This window comes from Neopelma chrysocephalum, unplaced genomic scaffold (genome assembly GCF_003984885.1).
Source record: "Neopelma chrysocephalum unplaced genomic scaffold, ASM398488v2 Primary Assembly neopelma1_25, whole genome shotgun sequence".
NCBI classification, from domain to species: Eukaryota; Metazoa; Chordata; class Aves; order Passeriformes; family Pipridae; genus Neopelma; species Neopelma chrysocephalum.
In genome coordinates, this window is record NW_020897694.1 from 45,060,169 (window position 1) to 45,081,490 (window position 21,322).

General features: G+C 35.2%; 1 protein-coding gene across 3 annotated transcripts in view; it reads left to right on the forward strand.

Moving 5' to 3' along the window:
- The window catches only part of STS (steroid sulfatase), a 106,845-nt gene that overhangs the window by 72,537 nt on the left and 12,986 nt on the right, over window positions 1-21,322 (forward strand). For all 3 annotated transcript variants that reach the window (XM_027675123.1, XM_027675124.1, XM_027675126.1), the window contains 2 exons: window positions 4,202-4,361; window positions 7,057-7,178. In XM_027675123.1, the coding sequence (XP_027530924.1) occupies window positions 4,202-4,361; window positions 7,057-7,178 (282 nt within the window). The remainder of the gene's footprint in view (window positions 1-4,201; window positions 4,362-7,056; window positions 7,179-21,322) is intronic.

Sequence of the window (21,322 nt, forward strand, 5' to 3'; positions counted from 1 at the left end):
ATACCCTGAGATTTTAAATCTAAATATTTTGTGGTAATTTTTATTTAATTTCTTAGTGAGTAATTTCTTGAACTGGCTTCAGTGTGTTATTATATATATATGTGTATATAATCTATAGCAGTAAACAGTAATGACAATAAAAACTTTTCTCCACACTTTTTCTCATTATACTATTTCACTGGTACATATGCAGACAGTAGAAGTCCTCCCTCATTGTCACTTGTTGATGTCTATCCCACTCTGTTATGTACAGGATTTCTGTGGAGTCTCCTTGCATCTCTTACTGTCAGCTTCTTTTGGATAGATATATTTTTCCTGTACCTCAGACTTGTGCATTAGAAACATTGTCTTTCTTTGTACTTCTGAAGCGCTTAGTGCAATGCATACAGGCACTAGGCTACTGTTGTGCCACCCACTCATGCCAGAGTGGGTCATGAGTTCTGCTGCTAGTGGAAGTGGAGTCCAACACTGATGATGGCAAACTATTTGAACAACATTCATTGTGAGTGCTTTGTGCCTTAGAAATAGGTATTATCATCGTTATTTGTTAATATCCATGAAAAATAATAATGAGTGTTTCCTAAGGACTTAGACCCTGATTTTTTTAAATCTACTACAGATCTGTGAGACCTAAACAACAACTGGAGGAATCAATTATCCAATAAGTCATTCAAATTTATTATTTTAATATAAGTTTATACATTCAGTGACAAGTTAGTTCAGCAGATTTTCTTGAAGCTATTAGTAAACTTTTCCTACAGAGAAATCAAGATGACCATTGGCCCCAGGGACCATGCTATGGCATATTTAGGGATATTTATTGAAGTTTTGCTTTTGACTTGAATGAAAGCAGGAGTTTACCTTTTTTTCAGATGTACTGTATTTTTATATTCTCTCTGAAGTGGTCAAGATTTTTAAATAATCAACCCATCTTGTAATTTTGACTGAAACAAAGAGTATCCTGAGAGATCATTCCCTTGGATTGGAAGAAAGTTTGGATGAAGAGATGTCCAAATGAATCATGTCTATTCCACTCACCTGTACAAGAACAGCTCAGATTGAAAATTAACAAAAACAGTACATGAAACAAGTTAAAAATCAGTAAAATAAAGACTGAACTTGCCATTGAAAATAAATTGGTTTTTGATTGCTTTATAAGGTAAACAATAGATTGTTGATATTTGTAGCATAAAGTATACTACATATGGGTAGAATAATTAATTTCTTTGTATTTCTGTATCATTCAAGACAATAAATTGGGTTTAGAAGCTTTTTTTAATAAGAATATATGAAGGAAGGAAAGGGTAGTATGATTATAATCCACATGATCTAAGAAAGGTATTTAAAATAGTTTTCATCATTCATGTTAATAGCGATTTACCACAGAGTTCCCCTTTATATATCATCCTTTATAAAAACTCTATTCCCAGAGTTAGATAATAGCAGTCAATTTAAACCAGAGGGAGAAAAAGAAAAGATGTATTCTTTTAGCTAAGATTTAAAATGAGGATATAATGGAAATTTGACATCATGTTGTGGATTACTGCAGAGAGTTATGTATTTTGCCTGCTCCTGCGGATTTTTCAGGAGAGGTAAACATAGGCTATTGTTCAATATAACACTGAAAGCTGCAACCACTCAGAAAGCATAGATAGCTAAGCATGAAGATGCAGCTTGGTGTATCTTATGCTTTAAAAAAAAACTTTTATAAGAATTTAAGAGAACAAAAATAATATATAGCTAGGCTACCTAGAGTTTGCAAGGCATATAGACTACTAGGTTGCTGTCTTTTCTCCATTTAAGTGTTGTCAAGTCCAAGCAAAATACAAAACTAGTGAGTCAGATCCTTAATATTAAGAGATTTTTTTAAATAATGATATTTTGTGGATTTTTTTATTGCCCTTCTCATATTTTAGCTATTTGGAGGTTTGCTTCATGTTTCAAGCATCAGAAGTAAAAACTTGATTTTTTTTTTTTTTAGGAAAAAAGAATGCAGAGAAGAATGCTTGAAAAAAGTTTAACAGCTAGAGTTTTAGGAAAAAAGAATGCAGAGAAGAATGCTTGAAAAAAGTTTAACAGCTAGATTTTTAAAAATCATATATGTCAAGCTATTTGTAATCACATAATGCCATTATGCAACTCTAGTGATGTCACTGAACACTATTGTAATAAAAATGAATACCACGTAAGCATAGATAATAGAGGACGGTCTTCTGCAGTGACCTGTAATTCCTGCCCTGGTTCCCTGCTATTCCCAATCTCCAGAGCTATAAAAAAATTATGCTCCAATTAGCCTTTTGAAAGGAAAACCGCAGTCACTTCTTCACAGACATAAGTGAAGATATAGCCCTACTGTGGAGTCCATTTTGCTTTTTGTATCTTACAATGGAGAGTCGGAGTTTGCAGAGTTCCTTTGTGCTTGGGTAATGTGCAACTTTTCTGACCTTTTCTGTAGTGATTCAAGAAAATTGCGCTGTCAACCTAAGAGCTGTTAAAGTGACACAATATCTAGGTTTTAAGAATTGCAGCATGTGGGAATCAGGTTCACCCCTTATCTTGAAATTTTTCTGTCTTCAGATTACACAGGAGACAACAGTGTAATGAGAATTTACTTAAGCAATCCAATCTAGCTAGCACTGTTACTGGGTTCTGTACACAGAAATAAAAGGAACCTCACACTTAAAGCTACCTATGATAAAGGTCGACTCTTGGAGTTTTCTGTCTGTTGATACTGTTCAGCCAAAAAACTGCTGTGATGGGTACACAGAACTAGGATCTGGCTCATGAACTAAATTATCTCCCTGGCATAGCTGTTCACAGAAAGTATGTTAATTTGAAAATGTCTGTAATTTTATGTCCTTGTACTGTTCTTGAATTCTTATTTGGATTTAACTACTCCCACTCAACTGGATTTTCTATGCACCATAGCTCAGTCTTGACCTTTTCTTGCTAGCTAACATCTAATCCCACCGAACTTTGAAGAATCTAATGATTGTTGTACAGGAATAGAGTAATCTTTTCTACAGAAGATGTACACAGTCTATTGAGACCTACTCTGACCTTGACCTAACAAAATTAACAACTAAGCAGCATACTGTTGGGCGAACATTTCCTTTTGCTAGGCAACAGGTGTTCTACACCTCCCCAGATAACAACTTTATGAACTTAAATTTACATTTTTTTTTGAAAAATCATATTTTTTATGAGAATGTAAACAAAAATAGTACATGCATCTCATTCTTGAGTTTTAGAATAGGTAGCCAAACACTTTATCATGTGAATGGAATTAGATTTGACTCACTGACAGGAGTAAACTTTTAACAGTGCTCTAGAAAACAGGTAGTCTTGTTGAGATCTGATCTTGGCACTGTTTTCCAAAAACAACTTAAGGAAATATTGTTGCTTGGCATAATGCTGGATATTAGAAAGTCTGAGTTTTCTGATTGCAGACTAGATGTGTCTCTGACTAGTCAATATTATGAATTCTGATAAAGCCCATGAAAAATGTAAGCAAAAATTTGATATAACAAGGACTCATGTGCTAATACTCTTTCAGCCACAAGAATATGTATATATATATATATAGGTAAATATCTCTGCAAAAGAGAATTTTCTGTCTTTTTTACCTTTACGAACAGTGAAAAACCTGTAGAAAACCAGGTGGATTCTGAAACCACTATTGCTGAAATAGAAAAGATCATCGAGGACTCAGTAAAATGGACAACATATAAATATAGCAAGGCCTGAGCTTGGCACCAAAGGTATAGACATCTATGAAGTGTTTTGGAGGTTTAAGAGGCTGAGGAAACAGAGCTCTTGAAGTACTTTGTTGTAATTTTTTTTTCTTTTTTTTTTATTTGAAAAAGGGAGATACATGAATAAAATAGGCTATGGGACACACTATCTAGACCAAATTTTATATGAAGATTCCTGTAAAGTGCCTTTTAATCTCTTGCAACTATTTACCTTTTTGTAAACTAAATATGTTTATTTAGTTTATTTATACTAAATACTAATACAAAATTTACTGTGATAAAGTACTACTCTAGGTGGAAAATCTAACAAAGTAAAAATAAGATAAATACATTTAATGGAAAGGTTCTAGCTAAGCAGAATGTTTAATATTTGGAAATTGACTCTTGTGGAGGGAGCATTATCTAAGAAGAAGTTGATTTCTCAGCAAACAAAACTAATTTTACAGGTGGAAAATCAACAAACTGGGAAGGAGGTATTCGTGTACCAGGTCTTCTCCGTTGGCCTGGAGTGATACCGGCTGGTACCTATATTGATGAGCCAACAAGTAACATGGATATATTTCCTACCGTAGTCAAACTTGCGGAGGCACAGTTACCCTCTGACAGGTATGCTCTGTAGTCATCTCTGTTTTAGAGAAAGTGTCATGAGTGTTTTAACATTCTGGTGATGTCTATTAAGATAGAGGTGAGAATGTAAGTAAGAAACTAGGTTTTATCCTTCCAATAGTGTGTTGTCTCTTTTCATATTGACATACTGATGTATTTTACGGAAACGTTGTATGTAAATACAGCTTAACTTGCAGAACAAGCACCAAGCACCAAAAAGATAAGAGAAACCATCAGAGCAACATCCTGTCAATTCAAACATGGAAATATTTACTAAAAGCAAAAATGAATGTATGGAAAAGATTCTGTTCTGCATGAATGAACGTGGTAGAAAAAGGAACTGCAATTGTAAATTACTTTCAACTTCATGGCCAGCTAGGCTTTTCTCACAAGTGTTTGGTTTTTTTGTTTGGTTGGTTTTTTGGTGTTTTTTCCTGGTTTTTTTTGTTGTTGTTTTTTTTTTTTGGTTGATTGGTTTTCAGTTTTATTTTTGTGTTTGTTTGTTTGTTTGTTTGTGTTTGTTGTTCTTGTTGTTATTGTTTGGATTTTTTTTTCCCTATGCCGAGTTAGTGAAAATAATCCCTTACAGAGTTTTCCAGCCTGATAAGAAAACTATCTGGGCTCCTGAAAGTCATAAGATACTTTACTGACACTGCTACATCCCCAGGCTTTGTCTGGTTTGGGAGATACCCAGTCTCAGCAGCAAGGTACCTCCACTTAAGTGCTGTTGCCCTCCAAATCCAGTAAGCAGAGAAACCTGCTGATAAACATATCCTTCAACATCTACAACACACAAACAGCACAAAGCGTTGAGAATCCACATGGGAAAGCCCAGTGCTGAGCAGAGTCATTCTGCTAATGATGATTCATTGAGTGCTTGAAGGAAATGGCAGGGTAGGACAAATGTAAGACATGAAAAATTAGTCAGATTGGTCCTGAGAAATGCCCTACAAGTGGTAACTGTCACACCTCAGCAGTTCAGATTGGTCCTTATGTGGCAGATACTATGCAGTTTGTTTTCATGTTGCTTGAGTGGAGACTAAGTACTGATGTTTTCCATGATCTCTTTGATAAAAATCCCAATATACTTGTGTAAGTTCCACTTGTAGGTTGCTCCACTCTGATTCTTCTCTAAGACTTCTTCTGTAGACTGGATGCTGTAAGTACTGCTTCATGTTAGGTCATGGACTATCTTGAAGCATTTTCCATCCAGCAGCTGAATTCCTATTACTCCACTGAATTCTTCCTCAGAAGTAAAAAAAATTAATACAATTAGGATTCAGTCACTGTGAGGGAGCAGGTTAAAAAGAAAAGGAGGAGGTGCTTCTAGTTAAAGAAGAGAAATTATTCATCAGAAAGAGTCTTATATATTACTCTGAAACCGGCAGCTCTAGGAATGCAAGAGTACTGGCGACATAGTGGAGATACCCTTTTCCCTATCAACAGGCTCTAAAACAGAAAGTGTACAATATACATGTGTCTGTCCTGCTCTTAGTTTGTTAATGAGCAAGCCTGCAGGGGCAAGACAAGAGTCTGTCACTCAGGCAAGAAAACAAGACAAATTGAAAGTGGGAAAGACTCTAATTCAACAGACCCCCACAGTCAAGGATGTACCCAGAAGGCAGAGTTATCAGATAACATAGCTTTAGGAGTTCCAGGATGTTTTTTTGGCTACCATTTGAGAAAAGTGCTACTCATAATGGCTCTGTTGCATACAATTGCTGCCATGAATTTAATCATCATATGTAGCTTATGGCTTAAAAAAGTGAAGTTAGTACCTGTCTTGTTACAATAACATGAAAAATGTTTTATGGTCATGAAAATTAACATAGACATTTTTAAACTTTTTATAAGTTTCAAAAAGTTTTTATGAGATGTTGCTCAAAATGTTTGAGAAAGAATTACTTGCTGATATGTATATCAGCAAAAAGTAATTTCCTATAAAACTTATTGTAAAATTTGTAATTCATACCAGGTCAAAAAGGCAGATTGTGATTTCTCCTCTTCCAGCTGATTCCAGCAATTCAAAGGCTTAATTTATGGAAACATTTTAAAGCCTTACTTATTTTATAAGTCAATTTTTATGTAAATTGACTAACTCCTTCAGTGCATGATCAGAATTTTCTAGAAGCATTTAGAGAATTTATATACATATCTATATATACAAATTACGTGTGTGTCTGTCAGTCTGTCTGTAGTTGATAAATACATATTTAAACATAGTTGATTTTCAAGTTTGAAAGAACTACTTCTGTCTTAAATTCAGGCATACATAATATGCTGGACAGAGTTCTTACCATTACTTCTGGGGATGCTAACAGAGCGCAGCATATATTTCTCTAGTTTAGTTTTAGGATTACTTTGGCCAGGCTACTCCCAAACGCTTGAGCAGGTGAGGAACTGTGTTGTAGCAATTTATTCACATATATCTGGTCACTTTCTCATTTAAGAAAAAAAAACAAAACAGAGTTGAGAAAACAACCATTCATAATGACAAAATGTAAAATTAATGTTTACTTAAGTAATGTAAAAATCAAAGGAAAGAGCACATGAAGGTTTTTCTTTGACTTGACCAGATGGAGGTGGCCATTCAGATTTTGGGTTTTTTTACTAGCAGATGTGCAGAGTTATAATACTTTCTCGGTAAAGTGAGGTTTGGGTTATTCTTCTGATTTTGAAATGCTTTCCTATTCAGAATTATTGATGGACGTGATCTGCTGCCCTTACTTCAAGGAAAAGTTACTCGATCTAAGCATGAATTTCTCTTCCATTACTGTAATGCATATTTAAATGCAGTGCGCTGGCATCCAGGAAACAGTAAGTAAACTTGCCTGTTCACATTTTAAATATTTAATATAATTTTTATTGCCGCTTGAAAAAAATCAAGAGGAAGCCTTGGGCTATAGTAACAAAAAATTGTTTAAAATATCTAGGCTTTTTCCTTCTCTGTCACTTTTCTCTTTGTTATAATGTGCCTATTCACCATTTCACTCTTTGACATTAGTTTGTTGCTATACATTAATGTTACATATCAATGCAACACTGAGATCTGTGGTATCTGAAAATTTCCTTTTTCAAAACCTTCCTGAGAGAGGGTCTGTGTTACAGAATGAAGTGGTCAAGGTTAACTTGGCTTGCTGAATAACAGCACAAGTATGATGTCAGTCTGGCTGTTTTTATTATTCGGATAGCAAAGTATAGAAGAATCACTGAGTCAAAGTCATAATTATCCAATAAATGAATATAGTGTTATAAGGTCCGTTTTCATGGTTTTTATGAACAACATAATTTTATTTTGTAGGCCAAGGAAAAAAGCATTTCTCACTGTTTTGCTCCTTTTTCACTAACAGCTTACTGTTTCTAGTAGCACCTTCCACATTAACCAAAGCATATTTCCTTTTCTATAAAAATCTCTGTGCTGAATGAAGTTAAACACACATTTGTCCCATCTCAGTTGACACTCAAAGTGATGACTTGTATTACAGCTTCAAAATGATGATCCAAGACAAGCTTTGGCATCAGGTTTTTTTATTTAAGTACTTTGGGAAAGGATTTGTTTAATAGTTAATGTGCAAACTTAAAGTGAGTTGGAAACGTTGTCTTCTTGGTCATCTGTAGGCTGACTTTCTACCTGTCTTGGACTTAAAACTAGGACAAGGGAAAATATTACATGTCACGTTTATTTACCACTACTTTGCCTATATGTCTTGCATTTGATAAATAATCATAAGGCAGAACCAAGCAATCAGATCTAGCACTCTTTTGTATATGACGTTGGATGAAATTATTCTGAGTCATTATGAGAGAAGTAGACAGAGCTTCAGGCAGGCAGAGAGGCATTTTTTCTCAAACATACACCTTTGCAAGATGATCTATCCCTTGTCTGAGGAAAGGGTCAGCTTTATTATTCACTGAAGGGGAATGTGATGGGAAATAAGTGGGAGTAACAATGGGGGACTAGTCTATTGTATTTATTTGATGAGTAACAGTGTAGATTGTTATTCTTCCTTTCACCAAGGCATTCAAAAGACAAAGCCCACTCAGAACCTGGCAATAACATTTTCATAACATTGGGCTGATGTTTGTGGAAGATTGTTATGGCTTAATTCCAGATGGCAACTAAGCCCCACACAGCCACTCTAACCTGGTGGCATGGGGGAGAGAATTGGAAGGGTAGAAGTGAGAAGACTTGTGGGTTGAGATAAAATTTAATAGGTAAAGCAAAAGCAACACATGTCAGCAAAGCAAAACAAGGAATTCATTCACTATTTCCCATTGGCCGGCAGATGTTCAGCCATCTCCGGAAAAACTGGGCTCCATCACACATAGTGGTGACTTATGGAAAGTGGAAAACAAATGCCATCACTCTGAATGTCTCCCTCTTCCTTCTTCTTCCCCCAGCTTTATATACTGAACATGATGCCATATGGTGTGGGATATCCCTTGGGTCAGTTGGGATCAACTGTCCCATGTGTCTCCTCCCAGCTCCTTGTTCACCCCCAGGCTGTTCACTGATGGAGTGGGGTGAGAGGCAGAAAGGCCTTGGCTCTCTGCAAGTGATACTCAGTAATAACTAAAACATCCCTGTGTTATCAACACCATTTTCAGCACTAATCCAAAATATAGCCCATACTAGCTACTGTGAAGAGAATAAACTCTATTCCAGCCAAAACAAGAACAAAGAAGTTTTGTTATGCTACCTTGTCAGCCTACATTGAAAGTAGGCAATACTACAGTGAAAGTAGACAATAGCCAGGTATTCCTCTCTACTGTCTTTTGTAGGAATCCTCTCTGAGGGTTTAACACCTTCTTCTTTCTTACTTGTCCAATCTCAGATCTTCAAAAACGCCTTTTCTATGTAGACAATGCAATCGTATTTGTAAAGACATTTGTTGAAGTCAGCTAAAGTTTCACCCCTGTTTATCTCTCCACCACTTGTTATTGTCTTAGAGATATAAATATGCTGGCATTGCAGCTGTAGGCACCTGATGCTATCTGCTTTGTTATGGGTACTCCTGTGGAAAAACAAGTATGGTTGGTTTTTCTTCTGATATGTCGGCAACTCTATATGGTGCAACTAATAATTTCAAAGTGCATTATATTATTAATTATTAGTTAGAGTGTTACTGTCTTATAGCCTCCCACCATAGCTCACTCTTTACAGCTTATCTCAGAGTCCATCCATAGTTGCTATTTCTACTACTATTGAGCGATATTTTAGTATGTGAAAATTAATACAAGTAAAGCAAAAATATAGTGCAATGGTTTGGATTGGTTTTTTTCTCCTGGAGAAGCAATTATTTTGAACATTTGATTCAAAAATGTTCAGAGCTTTTGTCTAGTAGAAAAGAACTAAATTAGAAGTATCCTATAGTGAGAGTTCGTACCTTATATTTAGGAGTACATCCAAGAGAGTGAATGAGGTCGTGTTCATTAAAAACAGACTAGAAAGCTGGAAAATGGTGCAACTTTCACTTAACCTCAGCATGCTACTATTATCACTTACATGACCATAAGTCTTCAGGGTTTGGTTGTAGACTGAGCACTGTTTCCTGCTCTACGTGTATTCCATGTCTAACACGCTCTGTGGCCTAAATAAAACCATATTCCTCCATGAGCTCATGCATTTTCCAGTATCCAGAAATGACTGTAGAATCTCTCTTCATTTAGTTGCACCTTGCCAATGATGGTGATACTAAGGAAAAATACATATACCAAGAACTGAGAGGGAAGCAAAAGTTCTGCTAAGCTATTTAGTCTCTTTTTTCCTCCATCACTCCACAGTTCTCTTAGTAACTTTTTCTTTGCCGTTGTTAGATTTCAACTGTGCTTCAGTTCAAAACCCCTTTTTTTGGTTTAATTTTTGACTCTTAGGTTAAAATTTACTGTATGTTAAATTTCTAGTAGTTGCATACCTTTTCCTTGCTTGCAAGCTTCCAGAGTCTGACTTAAGCAGGCGTGTTTCTCACATCATTCAGGGAAGGTCAGAAACTTCGGAGTGAACAATTACCATTTTGCATTTATATATTTAGAGGCTAAGCATTCCTCATAACCAAATCAATACACATCTTCATTAAGATATATTAGTTAGGTCAGTTATTACATTCACAATATAATATAATTTCCCCTTCATCAGCCCTTTGAAGGAACATTTAGAGGATATGTGCCACACAATGCCTTTCTCATCCAGCAGTTTCAGAATTTAAGCCTTGTGCTTTTTACAGAGACATGAGGAAAATAATTTCTCTTTTTTCTATTTTCCTCCTTTCTCAGCCACAGAAATAAGTTAACACTATTTTTTTTCATCTCTCTTTGACTCACATTTTACCTGATGCTAGAACATAATGCACATTATTCTTCACATTCTGAATTAAAAAAATGAGTGAAATATCAGGCAATATTCTTTGCTCATGATTCTTGTCTCGTTCTCGCAGATTCATGCGTGTGGACACTTGCTATAAGTGCCTTGAAAATACAGTCCTAGTCCTCAGAGGATGATTTCCTATTATTTTGAAACCTTATAAATAAGTGTAATTTAAATTGTCTGTTACTAATATATAGAGAAAGACATGCTAAAACAGCATCAACAAAGTACAGCCATTTCCCATTAACAATAATTATTCTCCGCAGCTGCCTAGTGTACCATATAGGTACCAATATACGAAAGGAGCAGCTTTAGAAAAAAACACTAAATTTTCTTTCTGCCTAGTAAGATGTAATCACCTAATTTTTTTAAATCATTGAGTAATTTTTTTATCATTAGGCATTTTCAATATGAAAACTAAACAGATGTAGGATATACCTTTATTTTCTTGAGCTGAGCCACCCAAAATTCTGTGTTGCTTTCTGTAATGTATGCCAGATTTTGCTTTGGCCTATTTTAAGTCAGATCACATGTTCTTCAGCTCAAGCAAGTTGACCAGTTCTTGTGTATTTGCTAATGTTATAATTACGCATTTTTGAGTATTAAAAAACTATCAAGAGCTCTGTCTCCAGAACATTACTGGCATATGAATCAGTGCTAATAAAAATGCATTGCTATGACAACTTAATTATAAGTGGAGAATTAATCAGATACAGAGCAAATCTACAGTTGAATGGACCTACTGCATCTTTCAGACTGCTCTGATTGAGTGCAAAATTTTGATTTGATAAGGAGGAAATATATTGTAATACTGTGTAATAAACTCTGAGAAATGTAATGCAATACAGTCAGCATTATAAAGAAATAATGATCTTCCCAGTATTTTGGTACTACTAATAAAAATATACTAATGCTTTTGATAAATGCTAGAGTGATTTTGCTAGCAGGACTTCACCTTTTCTAATTCAAAATATATTTCATTATTCAGTGAAAAATGTCATTCAGTAAATAAAAGAAAAAGAGATGTGCTGTGGCAAGTTAAATTGAACCATTCTAGACCATAGAGTCAAACTAGCTTATCATGCAAATATAATGACTTTTAAAGACAGTAGAAGTTCACTAAAAAACTTTATATAGAAATTTCCTGCTTTGCCTCTCTTACCAAACAGGATACATTTCAATTGGTGTTTATACTGAGTTTTCTGTACGTTGTGATCTGCTGCATTTATTGAAAATAGTTCCATCAAATTCATCAACCAGGGATTCTTTTTGTATTATCACAGAATTCATAGCCATGCTATTCCTGGCTGTTGCAATGTTCTCCGGCATCATGACTATTTCATGAGACACATTTTGTTCTTTGGCTAGAAGTTACAGGCTCTCCCCAGTCTCGCATTTAGCCTTTTCTACATTTTCAGCTGTTACAAGTTAAACACAAACAAAAAGAGAATGAGAGAGGAATATTTTGTTTTGTAGTTTTCACACTGGATATGTAGGATAAATTTACAGAATAGTGTTTTGGGTTTTTTTAAGAAGTTCCTCCAGATTTAGTTTGACTAAAGACATTGGAGTGATAATAAACAGAGTACAAAGCATGAAAAATCTGCTCAGAATGACCATTTTATAACAACTTCTGGTTTGGACAGGTACAACCTTTCTTGTGAAATTGAGTTAAAATAAAGCCTGTTTCTGAAGAAATGAAATAGGAGGATTATCTTGCACTTTTCCTTACCTTTCAAAAGCACTATGTTATGCATGCCTTAAGGGTTAGTAAGGGTTACCTTATTAATTAGGAGGCTTGCATTATTTACAATGCCATTCTAAGCTTAATTTTTTTGTAATATCACATTGAATGTTAAGAGTTAAAACTGTAAAGTGAATTCATTTGATTGAAGAACACTGACTTGTGAGCACAATATTGTACTGAGAGGGAAAGTGCAGGAGTTGGAGTTTCAACATGTAGCAAAAGCTGGAAAACCTCTATGAAGCTCCATAGAACCAGCTTGAAATGTTTTTTCTACATTCAAGTTCTCAGTGTGAGAGTAAGTGAATCTAGTGGTTGTCTCTAGCAAACAGAAATGCATTAATTTGTATATGAAAGAGATTTTGGAGCGTAAGTGGTGTCAATACACTTCTGTTTGAAAATGCCAGTTGTTCAGTCCTCTTTGTACATCTAAGAAATACAATCATCCAGACATCCACAAGGTAAATTAACAGTTCTGTTTTCCCTGAAGTAGAAAGTATTAGGAATATCTCTAAGTACTTGGTATTTTAAAGATCTCTCCTAATATTGCTTTTACTTTCTTAATATAAACAAGAAATTTCAATTCATACATTCTTTAAAGCCTCATAAGCCTCTTTTTCATTACTTCCTTAGTAATAGGAGAGCATTTTTTCAGTGTGTTCTTTGCCAAATGGTGAATGAATGCTATGGTATCTTCATATGTCAACTGTGGGATGCGCTTGTCATACACAGTAGACCCATTGGCAGAACCCTTGTCTAGTTTTTTCCTATTCATTTTGCTTGCTTCCTTGAGGAGCTTTTTCCATTTACAGTTTATTTGCCTTCTCTCTGGGGAACAAAGGACTTGGATTATGTTGTTACAGATTAGTAAAGACTCACATTGACCCTGAGAATGCTCACGGTTATAGTTCCTTTCATTGCTTAACAGGACAAAGGAAGGTAAATTTAATAGAGGCTTGATCCAGAACTTTCTTCTTTTGCACAACATCTTCAAAGGGAGAGATACTACCATGTGACTGTAACTGTTGTCAAGGAAACATTTTGTTTTCTTACAAAGGACTATCTTTTTTTTATCAGATCTTATCACACCAATCTCATATCTTTTCTCAGAAAATAACAGATGAGAAAGGATAAGACAGAAAGGGTAAATATTTGAAGCAGTAAAATTTTCCTATTGTCACAAAAATTTTAGATTTCTAGCTAGAAATAATAAACTTTTTTGTAGTCAAGGTAAAATTGATATAGGAACACTTTTGTCTTAGAGAGCCATTCCCCCATTGAAAGACCGTGGCAAATGTCGTATGACATTGACATTATACACACAGACTTTCAATGATCATATCATACTGCTTTTTCTTCATATAAAAATAGTAACCTTAACATATTGGTCTTGAATTTCCTGACCTTAATTAGTAATGTTTTTAGCGAACAGGGAGAGGTTGACAGGTTTCAGTGATCATATAAAGGCAAAGGCATTTAAAGCAGATAATTCAGTATTATTTAAACTTCAGTTTTAATGGCTTGCTGTCAGATATTGTGTCACGCACTTGTGACATATACAAAAGAAAAATTTTAAGAGCTAACACTTAAATAGAAAAAGGTATCTGAGTTAGAAAAACTGTCTAATATTTTTAAATATATGTATAAAGTTAGCAGTAGTCAAAACAAATGTAAATAACAACAACCACATGAAAGAATAGATAAAAATGCACTGCAACTTTCAAAAATTAGTTTCAGCTTACCAAGTAACATAAAAAGTGGGTCTTTAACAGTATCTGGAGCATTACACTTCCAAAAATATCTTTAGTTCAGTGTTGGATTTGAGCCTGCAGCATTTTGCATGTTACATTCAGAACATAGCGCTGATTCATCCGTATTTTAAAATCAGATTCAAATGGCATATGGTGTCTTAGGCAATGTTCTTCAAGGGAAGTAGTTAATACATGCACAACCCACGTAGTCTATTCGGTGTGCCACCACTTCTAACATCATGTTATTACTCCTAGAAAATAAAGCAAAATATTTGTTTATTGAGAAATTCCCTGGAAACTTGACTGTCAAGAGCAAGGTGACTTCTCAGTGTGCCATAAAAGACCATGCCATGAAAGGCAGAAGTAATTGTAGAAGAAAACAGTGGATGGTCTGAGGGTAGGTGCACTTGGACACCTGTTAATCTGTGGATGATGTGTAGTTGCTTCTGAATGAAAGTTCTTATCAGTACTTTAGACAGACAACACAACCAGAAATACTCAATTATCAGTGTGATTGTTCTCAGCCTGAGAAAAGCTCACATTGCAGTACAAACAGTGACCTTTCTGTTGCTTTCAGAGCTTTTTTTGTGGTCTCAAAGTATCAGAGGACACATAATGCATTGCATTTTTCAAGGATCTTTTGTTAAGACATCCATAGTTTCCTAAAACTAAAAGTAAGGGGACAAACCTCCACAACAAAAAAACAAACAGCTTTCTATAATTTGTTTCTTGTTTTGTTGTTCTTAGTAGGAAAATTTGTATGAACAATTTTTGAAACTGAAAACAACTACATTTCACTAGTAATTTGTTATTATAGTTCTTTCAATGACTTCCTAGTAGAAATTCAAATTCGGTGAAGTAGTATAGAATAAGTTCTTACAGATGTGACATTTTTCAAATTTATTCAAATTTTTACCCCTAAGTTTATTGAAAATAATTTTTCAGATGCAGTTCACGTTCCATTGGGCAATGGAACAGGCTCCCTAGGGAAGTGCATCAAGCCTGACAGAGTTCAAGAAGCGTTTGGATGATACACTCAGGCACATGGTGTAACTGATGGGGATGGTCCTGTGCAGGGCTAGTTGGACTTGATGATCCTTATGAGTCCTTTTCAAGTTAGCATATTCTGTGATATTAAGGAGAAATTTTATGGTCCCATAGACATGGTACTCTAATGCAAACATTTTTGAGACTCAGTTACTTACTCCTCTTCAAGACTGACATTTTAAAGCAAAATAGGTTTCTACCATTCATAGTAGAGGGGGAAGTTAGAAATCATGGTGCAGTCACAACATTAAAAGTCAACAAGATCATAAAACCCCAATAAAGATCATGATAATTTAGCACTTAGAATTAGTGCTAGTGCAATAGAGAAAGGGTGACCCTTTTAATAATAGGAAATATTAGTCATCCTTAAGATAATTTTGTCATTACCAAATGTGTGCTAATTTTTCATGTAACCTGTTACCTGTCTGTTGTACCTTAATTTTTAAAAGGTATTATATCATAGAAGCAATATTCTCAATCACCTCACATGCTTAGTGAAAAGAGTAGAGTCTTCAAACTCCATAAAGTCTTCAAGATTAACTTAATTATATTATCTGGACTCTCTTCAATGCCATAGGATCATACAAGCAGCTTTTCAATCTGTGGCTCTTTTCAATCTGTATGGTCCAGTTCAGTGGCGAAGGGACACTGAATTTCATTATAGGTACCTAAGCATTAGTTCTTATCCTTGACAGCAAAACTACTTAACCGGCAAAGCATTTTAGTTTGGGCTCAACAATGTCTTAACCTACTGTGCTGTTGATGATTCCAATTTAAATTCTCTACTCTAGGTCTTCTTTTTTTTTTTTTTAATAGAATTGTCATTTTTGAAGATTTTTGTTGATTCACACCTTTTTCTTTCTTTATTTTTTTTTAAACAGGCAAAGTGCCCCTCCTATCCCTACACAATTCCAAGCTCCAAATACCTTTTTATGTTGCAATAGCCAGCACTGTTAATAAATTGTTTGGTGGAGCTGCTAAAGTAGTACCCTGATACATATGCACAAAGTTAAAGAGAGGGAATAGCAGAGTATAAATAGTATAATGAAGATTTTGACTTTAGCTCTACAAAAGTATGAGGCAGAAATATTAGACAAGACATTGTGAGTAAATATACCTGAGTGAAGAATTACTTATTCTCTAAAAATGGTTTATCAACACTCTGGAGTTTCTTTTAAATGCACTTTTCTCCAGTTCTAGAATGCTGTGGAAAACATTAAAATTAGGACTCTTACATCCACAGTGTCTTAGAACTGCAATTCCTTTACTCCCACCAGGATGAGGGTCCACTTTTTCCTACAACTGGTCGTGGAGGCACTTCCATGTGCTTTCTTGACTTCACTACTACTTCTCTTAAACTATCCCAACCTTCAGCCTAGCAAATGGGGATTTGTTGCAACTACATTGCTGTTTGGTTTTGATCAGCTGTTACTTTTTTGTCCTACACATGGTTAAATTGTATTACAGGAAAATGCAATTCCTGCCTACAGTATGTAGTTTTTAAGGCATTTACTTGAAAATGGGGTTTGCTGTAGCACTTCCCTCTCTGTTTTATGCAGCATAGCTAACTTAGAAGTGAAAAAAATGCTTTTTTAATATATATATCTGCATTATGTGCTCTATACAGTATCACGGTTTTATTGTCTGATTTCTCAAAGCCTGATCCTCAAACTGAATTTTGATTCATAAGTATTATATAAAAGTTTAAAGTTATGAGTTTCACCTATAGAGGATGATATTGCTAGTTCTATAACACTGAGTGGTGGATTGCTTGTAGTATTTATAGCTGACAATGATTTTTTGACTCTGAAAGGCAGTGCAATTGCTACTAAAACCAATTTTCAGCTGTAGCCAGAGGCTCTAAGACCATACATCTTTATGATTCAGAAACAACTGTAGCTCATGAGCGTTCAGGTCAGTTTTCAAAAAACAACTTACAGGAAAGTCTGGGATAAACAAAACTTATCTTTTGTTTTCCAGAGGAAATCAGTTTCATCAGTGAGGACTATTTGTAAGTATACCGTGAAGGCATGAGCTTATGCACAAGTATGAGGACAAATATATGTTTCACAGAAGTGAAGATGGTTTGAATTATGCTGGGAGAGGGAAGTTTTGCCCTAAAGCTTGGAATTTGCTAAAAAAACTCCAAATATCATTTGGAAGAATTTATCCTGGCAGAGCTGGTCAGCATAAGAACAACAAAGCTAGAATCAAGCAAATGACAGAGACAAGAAAGTGTAACTTGTGTTGTGCTGAAACTGAGGGTTTGAATAGCTGACTTTTTTTCCTTTATTTTTAAACAAATACAGAAAGCATATAAAATTCTGTTTGGAGTCTCGTTTGCAATGGTCACTTTTAAACTTTGAAGGAAAACTTTGGGACTTCATACGTTATTTTGATTTTCATTCTATTTTTTTTCTTTTGAGTCTGGAAAAGAAGGTTAGTGATCTGATGCATTCTTTAGCTGTAGAAAATAAGAGACTTGACATAGGGATTATAATGAAGTTAAATCCATTATGAAAAATGGATTATGATACTTGAAATATTTGGATTATGATATTTCAGTTCATCAAAATTAGCAACATTTACAGGTTTTTATTACAACTAAAATTATTCTATTGAATATCATACTTTTATAGTTTTCAGGTTTATCCTGAAAATCTTGAAAAATGTATTAATAGGATTATCTTAACACAAGAGTAAGTACTGAGCTCAAATGCCTCGGTTCAGTTTCACGGTCAGTGGAAACATAATCAGTCAGTGGATAGAAAAGCAACTGGGAGTTGCAAAAAAATTGTACAAGAATACATGTTGTTTGCTCATATGCTTCAGTTCATTCAACTCTGCTCTAGTAAAGCGGTTTGATCATTTAGAAATTCTGGTGATCTCAAGAATGCCGAGTAGCTCCAAACAGCAGGCAACAAAAAGCTGGCTTAGAAAACCATGCTGCTATTCACAGAGAGGCTGTAATAATCAAGAAAAAGGTGCTGAGAAATGCTTTAACTGGATTTTGAAACCTGATAATAAATAGATTATACAAAGACTGTAACTCCTGACCTGATCATTATCAAAGGCCTCTTTTTCTTATCCCTTTTATGTGCCAAAGTATTTGAGGTCTCCAGATAGGAAGTGTTTGAATATCTGCCAGTGCTTTTAAATAGTGATGACATACTGATGTGTGAAAAAAACCCATACCAAGCCAAAACAACAACCCTGAACTAAGTTCTGAGAAGTATATTTGAATGTTTAGCAACTAGCAGGTTGAACTAAAGAAAAGTGAATGTACCACTTGTATTTCACAAAATATTTTTGAGTACACATTTTGCAAAGCATTTAATCCAGTTGTAAGTAACCTTGAGAAATGTTTGTATTTTAAAGATAGACAATATGAAAAAGTTGTATATTACTCTCTTTAACACAGCTTAAATGTGGAAAAAGTATATCTTTTAATTAAGAAAATTAAGTATAAATTACTTGAATGCTGCAAAGGATTATTCCATTAGTGGATATTTTTCAAACTTAAGATGTTGGCAAATGATTATAAGGACAATGTCGATGTGTCAAACTTGATAAATCTCTGTTATTGCTATGGCATGGAAGAGTCAGCAGTAGGTTTCTACCTCACTAACATGAACCTCACAGGTTGACTGAGTCTGTCAATGCAGTCTCTGCCTGGACACAAAGGAACAGTTCCCATGACAATTATACTTGGTCTTTCCTAACCAATTTCAAGCAATTTGTTCACTTTGTGGACTAAATCGACCTCAGATATATCCTTACCACTCTGCATTGTTAGGTTTTGTATTTCAGTTGCTACATATTTGCAAAAGGTGTATGAGAACACACTGTGTCTCAGCCAGGTAGAGCAGGACCTTTAGGAAGGCTTAAACTGCCTGCATTCTTGGTTATGCAGCGATCTGTACAGCTGTGTAATATGTCTGTATTGGGGCATCTTATTGCCCCTCCTAAAAATTTTGATCTGTTCTAGGGGACATGGTTGTGGAAGCAGATAACCTTTTTTGCATTTCACTTTTTGGTCTTTTTATGTTAGATTGGTTCTGAAGTTAAAACTAGACAAATATGAGATTCAGCAGGACAGGAAAACCTTTTGAAGTGGAGGTGAAGATCTGGATGATAGAAAAATTGTTTAGCAAGTCCATCTGCCTGGCCCAACTTCCTTTTGAATGCGGTTTCTCTAATCCTAACTGAATTTCCCTAATCCTAACTGAATTTCAGGTACCTTTTTATGTCTACAGAGTCCAAGTGCCAAGACCTCAGTTAGGAATACTGACTGAGTATCAGCAAAGAGACAGAGCTGAAGCTTGGACATGTTCAGGGTGAATGACAGCTAGTTAGAGACTTCTTTGGAAGTGTAAGAGAAAGTATATCTTAATTAATGACTAGATGAGATTGAGGTAAATGTCTGTGAGTGTGCAGTGCACTATAGTATGAAGCAGGGATCACTGCAAACCACTACTGAATGCTAAACGAAACCTGTTTTACAGCTGAAAATCATTTATGTAATCCATTTTGTTTTCCATTGCAATAGATGGGGAATTTGTGTATGGTTATTTGCCCTGTGAAGAATAACATAAAAATGCATAGAAGAAGGGGCCATGAATACAATAAAAAAACATTTCCCGGTCTTTCCTGTTACCATTACTATTGTCATGGACCTTATAAAGAGTACTTTGAAGACGAAACTAGCTAAAATTGAGAGATGAAAGCTGAGTTTACAGAACTGTGAATTAAAAATTTAACGTAAGTTTCAACAGTCAAAAAACAACTACCAGTATGCAGATGTTTGCATTTCACAATATCCTTTGAGTGCTGTCATCACTCTTAACTGCAGTGAGGAGGAAGGGCATACATAAAATTTATATCTGTCATGTAATGCCAAAAGCACTTTCAGTAGTTCTGAGGAAGTACGTGTAACTGAATGACTTCAGTCTGCAAGCTGTTTTATATTCTATTTATTTATATTACTTCCTAGAACACAGGGTTAGAGCTCTTAAAGAAAAACATAATGTATGGCAACATACCCTTAGACCAATAAAAAGATGTAGGATTTCATGCTCAAGGATGAAGCTTTCTTTGTTTAGCTCATCTTTGTAACCGTCTTGCTTAACAGAGCTTGGACCTCATAGTACCACAATAATTAATAGTAAGTGTTGCATTAAGTTTATGAGATAAGTGCCCTCTTCAAAGATACTTTGGGGTATGCTAGAATTATTACACAAATTATATAGTTAGTTAAAAACAGGACATCAAGCCAAAGAGAACAAACATTGTCTCTACCACCTCATTCACACCAGTGCTGGGTGTGACCACACCCTCCTTCAACTGTACTTCAGGGGCTGGAGGGAAATAACAACCACCAGAATTCCTTTCGCTGCTCATGTATCATGGAAAAACCCTCAAACTCCCCCACCTTTCATGACCCATGAAAATAATTGGCTAGAAGTTTTAAGTCATTTTTAGGAGAGATATCAGACACTGCTTGAAGTTCTAGCAATTTTGTCTTTTTTTTACACAAAAATGTATGGTAATATAGCACAGATAATGAAGGACAATGGCTCCATTGCTACTTCCTTCTAGTTTGAGATGAACTTACTCCATAGCAGATAACATCTCAGCTGAGCACTCTGGACATTGTGTAGGACTATCCTATGCTAATGAATCCCTCCAGGAGGCCCAAGAGCTGGGAAGAGCTTTGTTTAAACCCTGCGCTCAGGTCCATGCATCACATGGCTCAAAACCACCTGGACTTACCTGGATATACTAAGCAGTATGTCATTTTACATGTCCATGTATATTCCAGAAGAAGAAAAGGCAACAAGATTTTACCAATAAAATGCTGAGTAACTGAGAAATTTATGTTTGAAGGTAGAGGAGATTGCTAAACAGACGTGAGTTTAAGCTTCAGGGAGGTAAGAAGTGAATGCTGAACACTGATTTTTCTTCAAGGTAGAGTTGTCCAGTGAAAAGGCACTTGTCTTAGACTTGGTAAAACTTGATTAGGGTTTCTTCTTCCTATAGACCGTCAGACAACATT